Source organism: Triturus cristatus, chromosome 4_1, assembly GCF_964204655.1.
Source record: "Triturus cristatus chromosome 4_1, aTriCri1.1, whole genome shotgun sequence".
NCBI lineage: Eukaryota > Metazoa > Chordata > Amphibia > Caudata > Salamandridae > Triturus > Triturus cristatus.
Genome location: NC_140585.1, coordinates 132,577,452 through 132,596,808, shown reverse-complemented (window position 1 = coordinate 132,596,808; position 19,357 = coordinate 132,577,452). Strand labels below are relative to the sequence as shown.

General features: G+C 47.4%; 1 protein-coding gene across 1 annotated transcript in view; it reads right to left on the bottom strand.

The window, feature by feature from the left end:
• Positions 1-19,357, bottom strand: part of LOC146847660 (uncharacterized) — a 229,423-nt gene that overhangs the window by 107,387 nt on the left and 102,679 nt on the right. Inside the window, exon 3 of the mRNA XM_085651791.1 lies at positions 2,781-2,882. Coding sequence (XP_085507917.1) covers positions 2,781-2,882 — 102 coding nt within the window. The remainder of the gene's footprint in view (positions 1-2,780; positions 2,883-19,357) is intronic.

The window sequence follows — 19,357 nt, the reverse complement described above, 5'->3', positions numbered from 1 at the left end:
TTGATAATCATTAAAATTCTTAAAGAAAAGAGCATGCAACAAGGATTGGGAATGCTTTAGAATAGGGTATTTGGAAATAAAAGTACAATTAGTCATGTGAACAATATCTCGTATTGAAAAGTCATTTAACAGTGAGCATTCAACAGTGACCCATGAAGATGTAGGCAAATCCTGATAATCTTTCGACAGAGCATAAAATTGACGAATCAGAAAGGCATTATGGTACAAAATGAAATCAGGGAATCTTACCCCCCCCCCTCATTTTTAGGATGAATCAATTTAGACAGAGCAATACGTGCATGTTTGTTATTCCAGAGAAATTTAGTGCATATCGAATTAATCTGGGAAAAATAATATTTAGGAATTTTAAAAGGTAACATGGATAAAATAAACAGAATCTGAGGGACAATCATCATTTTAATTGTATCAAGTCTGCCCCACCATGATAGGAATAAAGGTGACCAAAGGGTTAACAGATTCGTAATTTTAAGCTTTAAAGCAGAAAAATTGTGGGATAATGTGTCACGAATATTTGAGGAGAACCATGTGCCAAGGTATTTAATTTTTTGAGGACACCATGTAAAGTTGGTCAAATCAAACATATGCCTATGGCATGAAGAATTTAAGGGTAAAATCTCTGCTTTAGAGAAATTTAATTTATAGCCTGAAACCTTAGCAAAAGATGAGATTTCCTGTAAAAAGGGTGGTAAGGAGGACACAGGATTGGACATATAGATGAGAACATCATCTGCATACGCAGACAATTTAATTTGTTGGGTTTTGAAACTAAAACCAGTAATGAGAGGATTACTTCTAATACGTTCCAAAAAGGGCTCTAGACATAACAAGAAAAGCAATGGGGATAGCGGGCAGCCCTGACGCGTACCTCTTTGAAGGGAAAAATAACGGGAAAAAAGACCGTTAACAAAAACACATGCTTTTGGATTGTTATATAGTAATTTAACATATGAAATAAACTTTGGACCAAAACCGAACCATTGTAGTGCGTGAATCAAAAAGTCCCAATTAATTCGGTCGAAGGCTTTTTCTGCATCAAGGATAATGCAGCTAGTGGAGATGGATATTTTTTACTAAGAGCAAGAATATTGGAAAACATTCTAGCATTATCAGAAGCCAGACGACCTTTAACAAAGCCAACTTGATCTGGGTTGATGAGAAGAGGGATAACTTTCTCTAAACGAGAAGCTAAGATTTTTGCAAACATTTTACAATCATAATTGATTAGTGAAATAGGACAAAAAAATTTGCAAAAGGAGGGGTCTTTATCTGGTTTGGGGATTACAATGATAAGGGCTTCCAGAAAAGAACCACAGGCTTGCGAGTTAGCTATAAACGAATTAAACAGTTCTAATAATTTAGGGGCAAAAATTGAGGAAAAAGAGCTAAGTAGTTCCACTGAAAATCCATCAGGGCCAGGGGCCTTAGCTTTTTTCAACGATTTAAGAGCATCAATTAATTCTTGTAGAGAGATGTCTTCTTCAAGGGGTTTGAAAATATCCTGTGCAGTCATGGGCTTGGGAATATCTCGAAAGAACGAAATAAAGTCTTCTTCGGAGGGCATAGTGGTTTCTGTATATAGGAGATTATAATATGATTGAAATGTGAGACTAATATCAGAGTCAGAGGAGAGGAGTGCATTGTTAGATTCTGAATGAATGGGGCCGATAGCTTTACGTTCTGATTTGATTTTTAAATAATTTGCTAGCATTTTTCCTGCTTTGTTTTGGCCTCCATGATATTTCGATTTAATCTTAAGGAGGATGTTACAGGCATCACCCGTGACTATTTTATTCAGGGAGGATTTAGCTTTGATTAATTCTTGTAGTGATGATGTAGATTTAGAAGAGTAATAATTATGTTCTAATGCTTTCAAACGGGATAAGGTCTCTTTATATATAGTGTGCATTAACTTTTGCTTCTTTGAGGAGTATGCAATAGTGAAGGCTCTAAAAGATGCTTTGAATGCGTCCCAATTATTTTGTAAGGAAGTATCTGAAGAATTATTAAAAGCAAAAAATTCCTTAATAAAAGAAGTCGCTTCTAAAATAAAAGTTTGATCTAATAACAGGTGATTATTAAAACACCATCTTCCTTGTTTGCATGTGGTAAAAGATAGGTCAATAAGGGTGGAAACAGGAGCATGGTCAGAGATAAAAATAGACCCAATGTCAGACGACTGGAGGCAGGGTAGTAATGATTTGGAGACTAAAATATAGTCAATACGAGACCTAGTATGGTGAACAGGTGAAAAAAAGTAAATTCTGAAGTGTCTGGATTACACGTTTTCCATGTATCAAATAGGGGGCGAGAGGAAAGGGCTGATTGAAATGACTTGTGGGATTTATTAGGTTTGAACTTGCATTTAGATTGTCTGTTAGTAAACGGGTCTAACCAGTTGTTAAAATCACCACCAACCACAATGTCAGAATTGGAAATTGACAGTAATTTCACCTTCATAGATTGCCAGAATTCCAAATCTGGTTTAACAGGCCCATAGATATTGAAAAAGGTTATTTGTCTTTTATTTATGATAACCTCCGCCATTACCCTCCGACCATCTGGGTCACACTCTGATGATAAAATCTGTGCATTAATAGATTTATGAAATAATATAGCAACACCACCATGACGATCTATAGCAGGAGAAAAAACTATTTATTAACCCATTGGCGTTTAAGTTTCAGAGATTCTGTATCATTACAGTGGGTTTCTTGTAAAAAAGCAACCTGGGTATTAAGTTTAGCTATATGAGACAATACCTTTTGACGCTTGACGGGATGACCAAGACCACGAACATTCCACGAAATCACATTAACCATGACTCTGGATGGAGGGGAACATGAGGAGATATGAACACGTGACTGCAGAATCAACAAGAAAAAGGGAAAGACATTGTTCAATATGTGGAAAGAAAAACCTAATACTAAAGATAAAGTAGATATAGAAGAATAGAATTAAGAGTGAGGCAGAATGGGCTGAAGAGTTGAAAAGAGAAACAAAAATAAAAAAATAAAAAAGAAACAGAAGAAAGAGATAGAAATACGTAAACAGATCAAGGAATAACATCCAGATCTGTAAAAAGCGAGGAAAAACTGAGGAAGGGGAGCGTAGTGACGCCAGAGGACACAGACCACAATAATAGATATAAGAGGAGTCAAGGAAAAAGGAACTTCATAAATATAGTACATATACAACCAACAGGAAAACATTAGTTAAACATATGTGCTGGATTCAAAGTAACAATCCTGAAAATGAAAAGAAGTCAAGGATTAGTATCCATTCCATGTGACGGGAGGCTCTGAAGGAAGAGTTTAAGTTTTTCCGGATCATCAAAGGAACATGATCGACCCTCATGCGTAATTTTGCAAAGACATGGATGTAGAATTCCATATTGGATGTTGAGACGTCTCATCTGCGGGCGCAAAGCAAGGAATTCTTTGCGCCGGGCATTGGTTGCAGTGGAAACATCTTGCGATATGAAGAGAGTGTGATCTGACCAAATAAGACGCCTTTTAAGTCTAACAGCTTTCAAAATCTGCATCAGTTCAGTGAATTCAAGGAAGAGCATGATAATTCCACGCGGTTTATTAGCTGCAGGATTTAAACGACCCAGACGATGTGCTCTTTGTATGTTAAGAGGACCTGATGAAGTAGGTAGATCAAGGAGCTCTGGAATAAACTTCTGTAGGAAGGACACCATGTTAGAACCTTCAATATTTTCCGGAAGACCATAAAGGTGTAAGTTATTTCTGCGATTACGATTTTCAAGGTCCTCAGTGTGAAGTTTAAGTTGATGAATTTCCTGTTCAAGCAGTGGAATCTTTGTGGAGGCATCCTGAAGATCACTAACACGTTGCTCCAAATCTAGAACCTTACTTTCCAGGACAATCCATCTCTCCTCAATCTGTTTTAGTTTTTCATTAGTAGTGGACATGAAAGGTTGAAGACCACGAACTTCATCGGGGATAGAGTCCAAAACAGGATTCTGAGAAGAATGGATAGGAGAAGGCGGATCATTTTTATGCCGCTTAGGTTTTGTACCAGAAGTAGACGATTTGGCAGAATGAAAATCAGTAGACATTGTGCTTAGCAGAAAGGGTCACCAAAAAATTGGAGCCAAGGGGAAATAAAGCCACTAACTGCCAAAGATAGTCCACAAATATCCAAATCTTATGTGCAGGGCTTCCAAAATAAAAACAGAATATGAAAAATGTCACCAGCAAGCAAAATAATAGGTACCGAAAGACGTGATCCACGACCTAAAATGGCGGCCGTTCACAACTCTGAGCAGAAAAAATTATCGCTTGCTAAAATGAACTGAGACAGACATTTGTCACTTATTAGCTGTGTTGACCCGGCTCAAAAAGGAGGTCGGCGCCCGAAGACTCAATGTAGAGCACATCAGAACTTTCAGGTCTGCTTACGTACCAGTCATAACTTCCAAATAGATATCTGACACTCAACTTAGCAGAAGAGCGAGAGTAGCGATAAAAGGGTAGTGGCAGACACTAAAACAGTGATTAAAAACTGATGGTTTCCATTCCAAAAGAAAAAGAAAAGTTAGTCATGTCTCAGTAGTGGGTGTTTCTAGAATGAAAAACTGCCTGCATGAGGTAATTTGAAGGGCATGGTTGAAAGTGTCACAAATAAAGCCCTTGTTAGTGTACCCTCGTTCATATTTTCCATAAAATAAGAGGATTAAAATGAAGAAGTGGCCAATCTCACAGTATTGAAGACATGAGCAGGAAAGCCTCCAGCATTACAAACCGACGCAAGCTCAGCGACCCAAAATGGCGGCCGCTCGTGTCTCCGTGAGGGTATAATTACCGCTGTCTCAAAACTGAAGAAAAGACACATGCCGAAGCGCATGAAAGCGTCATTTTATTTCACCGCCTCCTTGCAATCCAAAATCCAGCACTCGTTACCTAAAATAGAGGCATACAAGGCTCGAGAGAAAGGTCAGAGTCCCGCGACGTAGCGGAGCTCAGATCGGGTCCGCCATTTCCTTCGGCGCGCTAGCCACGCCCCCCCTTTTGAGTCTCTTAATGTCCGTTTAATCATATAAATGCCCCATAGGACAGTTTAGCAGCTGGAGTCATGAATATGCAGTCAATTATTACTGCCCCTCAAACCTTGCTCCTGCGGACAGGGTGTTCTTGGGGGTCTGAATCCAACAGACTTGGGAGCGGGTGAGAGGGGTTAAAACCCTGCAAGCCCTCCTCCCTCCATAAGGCACTATATTATGCCCTGGCTCCCCCGCCCCGTAAGTGTCCCCCTCACCTCAGAACTCCGCCTCTCCACTGCATTTCAACAGCAGTAGCTGCAGAGGTGAGATTGGAACAAGTCTCGACTAGATGGCTCAGCAAGTTAAAGCTTGCCGCTGACATCTAGTCTTCTGGGAGTTCCCTGTGATAATCCTCAAAAGGCCACTTCTGCTTTCCATCTTTACGAAGCCGGGTTATTAAATACCCTTAAACAGGGCAAGAATACCACCCGTTTTTCACAGTGCTTAGAAATAGCTCTGGTGCAGTATCAAGCACTTTGTAAGAAACAGGGGGGCAGATTTATGAGCCCCTTGCGCCACTTTTGCGTCACTTTTCCCATGTTAAAAGTGACGCAAAAGTGGCGCAAGGGGCTCATAAATCTGCCCCAGGATATTTAAATGCACCAGTCTTGACACTGAAGGGTGCTGCTGAGTCAGTCACTTCAGCTTCATCTCTGAAAGACAGAGTGATTCGGTGGAATGTATTAAATGTTAGACTGTTGTCTGTAGGACTGGGGCAGGGTCCGTGACTTACCAGAATTCCTCACTGAAAGGGCAGTGTGGGGGCTTTATTGCATCTTTTAAAAGCTGCTAGGGTTGGACCCTGTCATTCAAGTGGCAGACGTCCGTCTAGAAGACTGGCGGGCCCCAGGAAGAAAACGTTCGCAGGGAAGCTTCTTTTAGGCAACAGCTGCGAAGCAAGGAGGCTCTGGGCGTGGTCTCTACAGCCTTTGGGCTTGAGCAAAACAAATCCCCTCCGGAAACTTCTTAAACATTAACAGGGAGGCTACGGCGCAGGAGCTGCCAGGGAGACACTCATTGGGCACTGTAGTGTCCTGCGAGACACGTTCTAGTGTCTCACAGGAAGCTGTAACCCCAGCCACTCCCTCGAGGGCTGGACACACTGCACCCCCACACCCATCCATCACGGATGCCACGAGTGACGTGGCCCCGCCAATAAAAGGGCCTGAGTGCACGTGCTCGTGGCCAGTTACTGTACTATACCCCTGGCGTCTGTGTCTGTTACTCCTTGCTATGTGGGCCTGAGGCCCAACATTACAGGCACCTTCTTCCTGAGACTCTGGGAGCCTGAAACTGAACAGTGCCCAAGAGACAGCGACGGGAACCCCTGCCCTTGTAAGAGGTCATGTGTTATGTACAACTATTATGTTTAGCTGAATTGTGTAGCTCCTACGGGATGACCTGTTGTGGCTGTGCATGTGTGTCTCAGCTGCCTTTTTTATGGATATCTGTGCCTCCGCACTCTCTTTTGAATAAGGGTGGCGTTCAATCCCATGGAGAGCAATTATTCTTTAAGATAGGGGCGTGGTGTCAGAGCCATGTAGAGCTGAAAAGGAGGTCCCAACCGGGACCCAGCACCCTTCACCACTTCCTGTGATTCTGGGCAAATCACTTAATCTCCCTGTGCATAAAAAATAATTAATGAGTTCGTCTACAACAACTGGTGCTCATGTAAAGCGATCTAATACCTTTGGGTCGACTTTGTGCTATATATAATAATACTGCAAAAAAAACAGCGCCTAACATGTACCGCATCGGAGGTATGGAGTGATGAATGACAGCAGACAGCGCCTGCCCGCACTAAAAGCAGAGTGAAAGGAGCAGAAGTGCAGAGGGCGACCGCAGAGGGGATGGCATGATGAAAATCGCCAAGCACAGACAACACCTGATCTCTGTAACACAAGCAAGTGCAAAAACATATAGTGCCAATATCAGCAACATTCCCTATACCTCCCACAGCAATATCTTAGAGAAATAATCAGACAAGACAGATTCTTAGTGGAGAAAATTGCTGCAGGTTTATTTGCATAACAAATATGCCAACATGGTGGGTTATCTTACGGGCGATCCCAGGGCAGGCAGCCCCTCGCCGCCTGCCCACCTGATGAGCCAAATGACACCGTGGCCCTAGCCAACCGGTGTTTGTTAGACTTGGGGGAGGGGATAGCCCCTCCCACCGGTGGACCACCAGTCCACCCCCTTACTCATGCCCCCCCCCTAAGAGGGGCGGAGTGTTGAGGCAACCCCCGGTTGCTCAGGTCCACAACGTAGGACTAACGGGCGCCGTCGCTCCTCCGGGGTCCAACGCGAGGACCTCCCTGGGGATATTTGGCTTTAGCACCCTTACTGTGCTCGTGCAGAGGGTACCCTTCTGTACCTTACAGCCTCTGGATCGCCCTGTCAGGGGCGTAACAAAGGCCCCAGCAGCCCCGCGGTGCGGGGGGCCCAGAGCTCCAGGGCCCACCAGCAGCATTTGGTCTACCAGCCCTGGGCACACACAGGCCACACTACTAGGGACTAACAGGTAAACCAAATAAGCCAATCAGGGATATACCAATTCACTGTCATATTTACACAGAGAGAGCACATGCTGCACTTTAGCACTGATCAGCAGTTGTAAAGTGCCCAGAGTCATAAAGTCAACAAAAACAGGTTAGAACAAATCCAGGAGGAAGGCAAAAAGCTTAGGGATGACCCTGCAAAAAGGGCCATTTACAACACCTACCCATTAATCTATGCCTGCTCAGGACCATTAACTTTAAACAGTAGACACAGTATCTCAGAATGGACCACGCAGTGCTGTAACCACTAAGGTGAGATTATTAACAAAAGAAATAGCATAAACGGACCTGCAGAGCGATGAAAACCAAAATAGCGTGCATATCTTTCACACCTCCTAATCCATCAGACTACTTAGCACTACTGTGTCTCATTGCACAATAAGCTGCACACACCCCAGTCAGTGGTCCCCAAACACAACATGGAAACACTTCCCACATAGCATCAAAACCAACACAACACCCTTCCAACCACACACCCTACACATAATGTAGCTTGCTACTCATATAGGCAAGCGGCAAGTGCTTCAGTGCTCCATATAGGGGTAGTAAGCCGTCGATAAATATAACAATACAATACATTCAAGACAGCTCCAGCCCCTTATCGCCGGTCTTTTTGGGTCTGTCCTTTTAGCTCCTGCCTCCTTGCAGCCGTACATTTAGATCATCCCTTCTTGCATCTATCCCTTTAACTCCTGCATTATTGGCTCTTATCATTCTCATCCAACTGTTGAGTGATTACCTCCTAATCCCATCCCTTCTGCTATTTCCTCTTTTGTATCTTTCCCTTGAGTACTCGCCTTCTTGCATCCATTCCTTGATTTTACAAAACATGCTTGATTTCTGTATATTGCTGGACTGGTGAATGTTGTATTTTGCACTTTGAAAGTATTTGCACTTTTTCCTTTGCTTCACCAACTATAGTTCTATAGATTCTGTCATTAGGTACTTGCTGATATGGTTTGTTTTTATGCTACATGCTGTGTTATTTATGCTTTTGCTTTCTCTTGTCTGTAAAACGTGCTCCTTAAATCTTGCAATTAGCATTCTTTACACTATAGAAATGATAAATTCAAACAGACAAACATCTGTAACAATGTTCTGAAGCATCCAAGTAGTTTTCATCATCAGCCTCGTTTACCTGCCTGTTTTTGTCCTGCTTACTAATAAAGACGTGATGGTAGAAATTAAAATTGCTTCCTCAGTTCACGCTATTATCAAGTACACCCTTGACAGTCGCAAGTGTGTGGCATGCAGATAATTCACTAGTTTATCTCTCTTGGGGCTGGCAGGATACTGAGTTATATCTTGTGTACTCCTCAAGTATATTGTCAGTCGAGTCTGTGAAATTGCAGACTTGGGTTTGTCTTTCAAAGTTTCATGTTATTGTCTATCAATATAAATTCTAATTCAGACCCTAAATAGTTCTTTGTTCTTCAGCGTTAGCCAGTTCCTAAGCGAATAGGACCACTCCTTGGCATTGTTCTGATTGTTGTCTCAGTTAAATAATCTGCTCTTGACAAAAATGTTACAAATGGTGTAGTTTATATATTAAGAGTATTTCCCACTTTCTTATTAAAGCTTTGAATGAGAGGCATTTCATTAAATGTTGGCGGTTTCAAATAAACATATACCAGATTTTTGGGTGGTGGGGAAAAGAGGTAGGTGGTGGGCTGGGCTGCTGGGAGGGGGCCCCCCTCCATGTACTTTGCAGGGGGGCCCCCTCAGGTTTCGTTACACCACTGCGCCCTGTAACTCCGCCACAGCTCTGGGTGTGGCCACCGTCACAGCCAGGGCCCCCCACCAAGGTAGGCCTCTTCACCTCCTTCTTGCTGATTCCAGGGACTCTCCCAAGTCCTGCAAAATTAGTCTATGCCCAGTCTGGGAGGTGCGCCCCCTCCTCATTCAAACTCCCAGTGGATTTAGCATGCAGCATGCCAATGTCTGATGGACCAAACCCCCCATGTTCATCGAATCTGCGCCTGGCACTGTAAACTCTGCTGCGTGAGGAATCCCCGGCAACCTCTGACCGAGCCCCTCACCACACTCCAAGTGGGGATATCTCTGCCCATCATAATACCCATGCCTACCATAGGTTGCCTAACTTACACCCAGAGTATTTCATTACTGGCCGCAGTGCCCTCCTATCCCGGAAAGTGGAATCATGCCTCCCCGGTGTCCGACCTAACTTTTGGGAGGGGAGACACCCCCCCAGTCCGTGCCGCAGCTTCTACAGCCAGCTGTACCAGCGCATGCTTGGGACCCCCAACCAAATTATCTCAGTTGTGTGCCGCAGCTTCTCCAGCAAGCAGTTCTAGCGCATGCCTGGGCCCCTCAACCAAATAAGTCAGTGGTGGAAACCCATGCCTCCATTTCTAGAACTTCGCCCATCGCGTCAATCCCAGGCCGCACGGACAAACCTTTTATCCTGGCAAAATAAAGGAATGCTAGGATGCTAACACCCTTTATTGAAAACTGCACACCAGTATAAACAACTACTCCAGCTGGCACATAGTTGCACAATAACACAGCACCCAATCAAACCTCTTGTGCCTCACAGTGTGCCTTAGGAATACTCCCAGTTTACCTACACATGATACCTTAACCTGTCTTACGGCCACTACCCTGGGTGGCTGCACACGGCTGTACCTTTGAAACCCTTGTTAATCCCATGTGCATTACCTGTTCAACCTGCAGGTTGAAGGGCCCGCTAGGAGGCGACCAGGCCCACCGGGCCATACAACATAACCTCCAGTTGGTGCACCAGAATACCCTCCGGGAGTACCACATCGTCCAGACTCCTCCTAACTATTCATGCCCAATGTGCTCTGGTAGTTGTCCGTATATGTGATCCACCCCTCTATTTCACCCTGTAGCGGTAACAGCACCCTATTGGGACTGGCCCTCATGCACTGCTGACAGGATAGTGCCTATTCGTGTGTAGCCCAAAACCCTGTTTTTTTTTTTTTTTTAAGGTGTACCAGGAATGTGCTAACTTACTTACCAGCTTACTTCGCTGCCGAGTGCCCCTCACACAGTCACAGGTGTTTCTTTGCCTTTCCCTATTCTGGATCCTAAATTAGGAAGATATTGCAAGCCCCACTCCTGGGTGACTAAAAGGAAGCCTAAATAGACAGGGACTTGGCCTAATCTTCACCTCCTGTGTAGTGCTCTGGACTGTTCAGACAATCATCAATAAGGCCTTACAATCACGTGTATCAGATTCTCTGTGCTACTTCCGCTGGGTATCTGATATGCTCCCTATCTGTAGTACCTTGTAGATATTCAATTATGCCAACAGCGATGCCATTGTAATCACCCTCCATCCTCCTATGCATTGATCATTTGGCAAAGCCAATGGGGACCCTGGAAAGCTCTTTGAACCTGCTGTCCTCTGCACAAAGCAAGCACCACCCACTGTTTCCCCAAAGTGGGTCCCGTTCAGATCGGAGTGTAAAATTGTCTTGCTAGCTTGGTCACTTCAGGCTAATATACCATGAAACCATCCTACCCCAAGTACGCACCTGCCCAACTTCTGGTGCATCTAACAGGAGGCCTTAGGGAAAACCTGTCACAGTTAAAATCAGTGGTGCAGAAACTTGACGTCGGAATCTAACCTGTGCAGTTTCATGTCCTGGTGCAGTCCCCAATTATGTGATTCCACTGGACACCTATGCCTGATGCACGTGATCTAGGTACCTAGTCCACCTAGGTTGGCGGCCTGCCTGTACTACAATCAATTACTAGTTACTAGCGTACTGCAGCCATTTCCCGGGGCCCGGCTGGATGGCCAGCACTCCTATGTGAATCCCGTATCCATAGTGCAATCCCTACGTCTAGCCTAGGGTGAATACGCAGGAGATCTACACACCCAGGATTTGATAGATGGCCTAGATTGATGAATTCAAATAGCGCCCGACATAAAGCTTGGTGCACTGTAGCTGCCCCAAGCCCATATATTTGATGACATAACGTGGTTGCCGGGCCCACATGGAAACGTATAAATAGGAGCCTAGAAAAAGGTCCCCCAACAGATCTTTCCTGGGTATAGGCAACCGATGGGAAACTGTACACAAAAGTCAGAATATCTATGTTCTACCTCCGGTACTCATGCAACTTCACTTGTGTGGTTAACGAGGGCTGAAGGGCGGAAGAACCCCCAGAAATCACCCTGACATGCCCCTCGTGGCCTGATGATTCTGACCCCAAACATCTGCTCTGTCTTGGTCCTTGGAAATAGAGCCGTTGTGCTCAAATCTTATGTGTGACCCATGTACTCAGCATTCTATGTAATGTAACTGGTCTTATATCACTGCGCCTGACACCCACAGGTGAGGTTTGCGTTATATGGCGTCACAATAATGACCGATGGTTGGATAACCGACTGTGACGGGGTAGGGGACAATGCAGACATAGACACCCCTGCCTGTCACTATCGGGTGCAAGACTATCCTAAATACCCTTCTGTCACCATACAGGCTTCTGAGGGGCAACCCCGGCTGGACGACTGGGCTCCGTACAATCGCCTCGATTGGAAGATAGAAGAAGGACGCCATACCTTTAAGACGGAGTTTCCCTGCGTGGAAGCCCCTCCCCTGGATGACGTCTCAGTCAGCGGGACTTCAAAGGAGAGTCAGAGAAGGGAGACGGCGGACGGCGTTTCCCCGGAGGTTGAGAGATAGCGGAGGAGAGTGAAGGAGCGAGAGTCGGAGCGGAGGAGACTGGAGGAGCAAGAGTCGGAGCGGAGGAGAGCGGAGGAGCGAGAGTCGGAGCAGGGAATATCGGAGGAGCATGAGCCAGAGCAAAGGAGAGCGGAGACGAGAGTGCTGGAGGGGAGGAGGAAGGCTGACCGTGAGGACCGGACGGAAGGCGGAAGAACCCACCTCGACGAGACATCTACGGGAGCAGAAAACTACAAGCCAGGAGGCCAACGTATCCGTGAGGCGCCCTGCCACGTTCCCGGGGGAGGAGCGTGGCTGGAGCAGGTACGAGGGAAAGTTGCGGGGTGGGTGGGGAAGGGGAAATTCCACTGAATAGAGCCGCATGTAGCCGATAAATCCCCTGTTAGATCGGATAACTTCCCCCTGAGCACCTAGGCACGAAGCGAGTGTTCCCCACCACGGTGTCCCTCACTCCCGGCCCTAGCTCAAACGGTACACAGCATACCTCTGATACCTGCTTCCTTTGTCTTTTGGGGCATATACGCCGGAGAGACCAGGTCGGACCACCTAATCGAGTGACCGCCGAGAGAAAGGAACAGCTCGCTGAAGAGGACGTCCAGGCGAAGTAAAACCGACTACCGGCAGCAGTCACCCAGTGGGAGCGGAGTACTGTATATACTGTTCAGAAATAAAACCCTCTTAAGATCCCTGAGCCTGACCCTGCGTATCTGTCACCCCGGACCCACTACACCGACCCAGTACAGTAATGCCACGTGAAAGTTCCCCGCCTGACACCCAACCACAGAAAGAAACACCACACCTGCAAGCCAGCCTTAATGGGTGATAATTGCCTAAGTCAATAATCACAACTGTGACTCCGGAGGCTGAAAATTGTGCATAGCTCCACGTGCCGTCGACTGGTGATTTGCGGCCTCTGACCTGGCCCGCTCTACATACTTCAAAAGTGACACTACACCCACACCATACTATTGGGGGATAGTTGCATCAGTAAATGAGCAGCGACTATGGCTCCGACGTCTGGTCTTGTACATGCCTTGGTTTGAAATGATGAGGCTGTGCAAGATCATAATCAGCCACTTGAAGTTACCTCACCGTCACAACCGCCTACACAACTACAACTTTATCACCGCGGTACTCTAGAGCGCACACCCAGCACAAGCCACCGTCAACACACATGGCGAACAGCCACACGCCTTCTGTTGTTACTCTCGCATACAATATCACGCCCGCTAAAACGGCCCCTGTACTACCAATGATGCCATACCTTCCAACTGGCTCCCGTCCCACGTAGCCCCACCAAGTATCACTCTACCCATCAATGCGAAAAGCGTTTCCAAACTTGCGCTGTGAATGCACCCCTGCGGCCTTTCCTTGACACAAGTCACCAGACCGTCAGTGAAATAGTGATGGATTTGAGACATGGGCGCCATCCAAAACTACTGAATTCAAATTAGCGCAAATAGTTCTATGAGAGAAGCATTGAACGAATCGCTCAAAGTAAAAGGACATTCCGCTGTGGACTACCTTGCTGAAAAGGATGGAGCAATAGCCATGGACAGTAATAGTGAATGAAGACATTATTCCTTCATGTTCGGCCACAGTGAGAAACACTGCCACCGAGTGGCCTTCCCACTTTAAGGCACCCTGGCAGCACATATTAGTATAACCCAACCAATATTCAATCACAAACTGATATACTGTTTTGACCCACCCAGGGCACCCTGCCCGGTTACAGCCAAGGCAGACGCACCGCAACGTCAACTGAAGGCAGTGTAAAACACTAGTTCCGACCTGGAGCTGTTCACGGCGACTCATACATAGAAACGCCCCCATATTGCGCGACACTAGAATCAGCATTCGCCAGCGCTACCTTACACACTAAACACGCGCTACCAGGATCGGCAAACCTATCACAAACACGTCTTGCATGACACTGTTTGTCCCCCTCCCTTGCTCTGGGAAACAAGACAAAGGCGAGTCCATCCTAGAGCACCCTCACTGCCGCTCAAAGCGATCAAGAACCTCTCGTGTCTGCGAAGCCAACAGATGGCACGAGATCATGCCGTTCACAAACCAGGTGCGTGGAGCAAGGACGCAGGCCCCCCACGTGAGTTGCGAGCCGGTGACGGCACTTGGACCGTGTCACTCATTCAAACTAGTTCCGGCCCCTTGACCTGTCTCCTGTGAGATCAGGAATCCTGTTGCTTCCCCTCCCCTACGTTCAACCTGGTGTGATGAAACCCCACATAGGGGGTTGTGCCATCTAAAAATTCCCCCACACCATACACGAGGGTCATTGCCCAATGCTCCTTACAAACAAACTTGCCAATTGCAGAGTACTGTTCTTGCCAAATAAAATTGCTAAGCGCACAATCTGCCATTACTTGGGGCCAAGGACAGCGGAGAAGATCAGGTGTGTTGTTTCCCACACCAAAGCAGCAAGCAAAATAGTGCCAATATCGGCAACAGTTATCACAACACACATAAGTACATAAATAAAAACACACGACACTGAATGTAAGTGGAGAAATATTGCTGCAGGTTTATTAGCATAATAAATATGCAAACACGGTGGGTTATCTTACGGGCGATCCCAGGGCAGGCCAGCCCCAAGCCGCCTGCCCGTCTGATAAGCCTAGAGTCACCATGGCAACGCCAATTGGTGTATACCAAATGTTGGGAGGGTCCCCCCCTCCCATCCGTGGACCTCCAGTCCACATGCTTCACACGCCCCCCCGTGATGGGTGGGCGGAGCATACATGGCAGCCCCCAGTTGCTCAGACCCACAACCGCCTGTCGGTTAGCGGGGCGCCGTAGGTCTTCCAGTGGACACGCTAAAGATCCCTGGGTATCCTGGCTTAGCACCACACGGTGCTGCTGCATGCTATACCCCTTGGTATGTGCAGACCCTGGATCGCCCTGTAACTCCTCCTGCAACACAAAGTGAAAATTGTTAGAAAAACCTGCCCCCCCCCTTTGTCCCTCCGGATGCCGGGTAAGCGGATGGGCGGGCAAGGCGAACGAGCGGACAAGAGGGCGAGGAGGGGGCGGGGACAGCATATGTACCCCCCTTTGCTCCTCCCCGCCGGAAGCAGCTACCTGTCTGGGGTCTCCCCTGGTCAAACCCAGGGACACGACCTCCCACCCCTGTGCCTTCCTGTGGCACTAAGGCGGCCGCCCTCAAAGGGGCGGGCCGCTGCGCAACCCCCCCCCCCGGGCAGCCTTACAATTGGTCTAGTCCTAAATCAGAGGGGCGTGCATGACCCGTCAAGAGACGTGGCCCCCACAGTAGCAGGATTGCTCCAGTGGGCTGGCCCTTGTCCCCTCCCCTACCCCCTAAGGACTTAACCAACATGAAACATGAGGCCATGCGGCTCTCGCCTCGAGGCTTCCGAGGCAATTTACACCCCCCCCCCCCTTATGGTTTCCCACCTTCTCCGCTGCAATCGGCATTCCAATGGAGGGTGCTCCGCTGGAATAGCACTGCACGGACCTCTAACAGACTCGCTTGACACAAACCACATTTCCAGCCCTCGGCTGAAGATAATTGGGGTGCTCCATGACTGGAATTCCGCAGAGGGGGTCGAGCGTTGCTAGACTTCGCCCTCCCAAGCAGAGGACGCCATGTCTAATCACCAGTTCTTGTGCCGCCATTTGCACCACAACTAATGTATCAGAATGGCCTCAGGCTCTCCAATTAGCATCAATTGTGATATACCTTCTCAGAATTAAGAATAATGTGGATCAGAGTGCAGGAAATCTACTGGATACTGTCTCGCCACGCGTTGGTGAGGGGGGGGGACTGGCCTGCCCGCATAGAGCCCCTCCCCGCGCCCAACGGTCACCCCTAAGATCGGGTGAAAACGGAGGTGTTATCAGTGACCTCATTATACTGGCTCCTTTACGTCTGTGAGCTAGCGTGGAGTAATCAGCCGACCTCCGCACCAATGAAGATAATGCCTGTGCTATTTTCATTCGCCTCACTCATGCGCAGAAAAGTTAACCACATTAAAACAAGGAAACCAAACAGCCGGAAACCCCCTCACATTGAAATGACCCCGCTAACACCTGCGGTGGAGAAAGACCCAGGTGCCCGAACAGCTGCGGCAGAGATGGCCCGCTGGCCACCGCATCCACCCCACGTGCAATGCGGAACCTACCAGCCTTGGGCTGGTCCCCAAACCTACGGACGATATCTATACTGGTCCCAATTGAGGTAGGTGAGCGCCCAATACAACCGCAGGTCACCCCGTGTGCCGATCCGCATACCCACTCTGTCCTACGCCCAAAGGCCAGACACCGCGCAGCAATGCCCCGATAAATACCTGCATTTGCTGTCGACCGCATCCAGGCACAGATTCACACGACCAGTCTACCCTGCCTTCATGTAAATCCAGTGTTGGGCCAAACTACAGATCTTTTAAATTTCTGAAATGGTGCCCTGAATCACAGGATGTGGACGGGACCCCGAGGCATGAACCTTGGTTTCCAGCACCAAAGGCGGCAGCTCTAGCCGTCAGACCACATCCTCTCCTCAACACTGGGAGGCTCATGTTAGAAGCTTCATCATTTAAGCAGGAGAGGGGCACGAAATATTTTATTACAAATGAAGCGGAAGAAACCACAGCGTGATAAAGAAGGACATTTAAGTTGAAGAGCTGCGCTTTGCCGCACAGATGCAACGCGACTCGCTGCTCCCCCCGCCCTGCATGCGTCAGGTGTCCTCAAGCTTGGCTCCACCTTTAACTTCCCGCCCCACTGCGCTGGTGCCGGGGGCTCGTCTGCACACAACATGGGGGGGCTACGTGACTCGCCACCCCCCCCACTCCACAACGCGCCTGGTGTGCCTGGCGCCGCTCTAACATCCCCGACCCTCGGCGCTGATGCCGGAAGTCGGCTGCCCATTCACCATTGTGCAAACCGTGGGGGCTCACCGCCGAACAGATGCGTCATCTCGCGATGCGACACTCCGCCCCCCCCCCCACAACGCGTCGGGTGTCCCACTGGCCTGGCTCTCATAAGAATACCCCCAACTGTTATGTTTATCCTCGGCGCTGATGCCAGGGAGGGCTGCTCTCTACCCCGATGGGCTACCCACCGGGGCCTCCCCCGCACCTAAAGTCACGCCTGATTGCCTGATGCCACGTGGTGCCTTGTAGCCGGGCCCACTACCGCGAGTGAGGTGGCGTCAAGGGCCGTGCTAATGATGGAGCGGGTAATACAAAATTTTGTATACCCCCCCATTTCTGCATATTCGTATTAATCCGAATAATCTATTAATTGTAATAATAATTATTTGTTTGAAGTGATACTTAATCAATTGTATAATGAAGGAATTACACGTGGGATCTGCATTTGCATGGCTAAACTAATTTGTATACTAATATATGTACGCATATTAATGCTAGAAAACTAGAATATCGCAAGATATATGTTGCTTTTTTGACGTAATTGTAAGTCACACCAGATGACATCGTTGGGTGAATATAAATGCTTTGAATGTTGCTATTATGCTAATTACATACACATAGGGGAATTAGTGAGGGTTTAACATTTTATTAGTTATTTCCATGTTTTAATTACGTTTTGTGTTTGTTTTACTTAAGTTGACCAATTGGGCCTTCGTCAAGATGGCTAACTTTGACACAACACGTTTCGGGTGAAGTGCGCCTGCGCCACAGCAAGCAACAGTGGCCTCGTCCTGACCCAGGCGAAGATGTACCAACCAAGGTCACACTGGGAGAATTGCCAGGATCACCAAACTAAGAACTGTCTTTAAAACTGGAACCAACAAATGTAGTGACCTAATCAAATAGACTCTGTGAGAACTTTACGGAACGACCCCAAACCCACCAATCGGATTTCTCTAAAACTCATTCTTGATACATTTTGACATTAAAATCATTATAAAAGATGGTAGAATAGTGAGTTGGGAGCTCGCTCGTTTGATTTGTCTTGCTGCTAATTTCCTGACGTTATGCTGACGGAGAGGACGGTGACACTGCTGGACAGCAGTTTCCCTGAATCTTTGACAAGACTTAATTGCGGCCTGACTTTGATGTGTTAAAGACCTTTCCACGACTTGATTGACTTAGCGGACGACTAATAGCCAGATTAGTTAAATATGATGTTCTGTGGTTTGGTCGATGATTTTCTAAAATTTTGCAATTAATTAGATAAACGAAGTTTGGATTAATATACAAATGTGTTGAGTTGTTTTTTTTTAAGAGATTAGATTAAGATTGAATTAAGAATAAAAGAATTTAATTACCAAATACCCAAATTCAACTAACTGATTCATCGCCAAATGAGAGGAATATCACGAGGATTGAAATTAATAAGGTATTCAATGTATATTCATGTACATTAGGTTTTAGGTGAAAAGAAATTCCTTTCATGTCAGCGTTTGGAAACCTTATCCTTCCCGTAAGAGCAAATCAATGAAGTGTGAGCATTGGTGTTATGGGCCCCACCAATGAATGTATTGTGTGAATGTGTTAGTATGATATTTGGTCTGTGACGAAGGGAGGATTTGACATTCCACGCTGCATCACTAACAGTGGATGTCGTGCAGGACTGCCCGGCTGCTGGCTCCTAGGCCAAACACCCCGTTTGCCCAAACCCCCGTCCCACTCCCTGGCCCCCGCCATGCTGGTGCCGGCAGTAGCGGACCTCGCGGAGGCCAGGGCATCTGTACATGGGACAAGGTCCCGCCCGGGCTTGGCCAGCATATCGGGGCCACGAGGGTGGGCTGGGTGATGGCCTAACCTCGTGCTCTTAAGGTCGGCCTCCGCAGTACACACGTCCGAAACGGCATCAGGGCAGCGGGGAAAAGAGGGCGACCAGTGGGTGGGAGAGGTATATGTACCTATCCCCCCCACCCCCTCCTGCCCAGAAGTGACGTGGGCATGGGGGACCCACGAGGGTCCAAACACTGGGAGGCTGACTCGTCGTGTGCCATCCTGTGGCACTAAAGGGGGCCGCCCTCTTAGGAGGGTCCCCTGCGTGGGCCCGAGGCAGCCCTGCAGTAG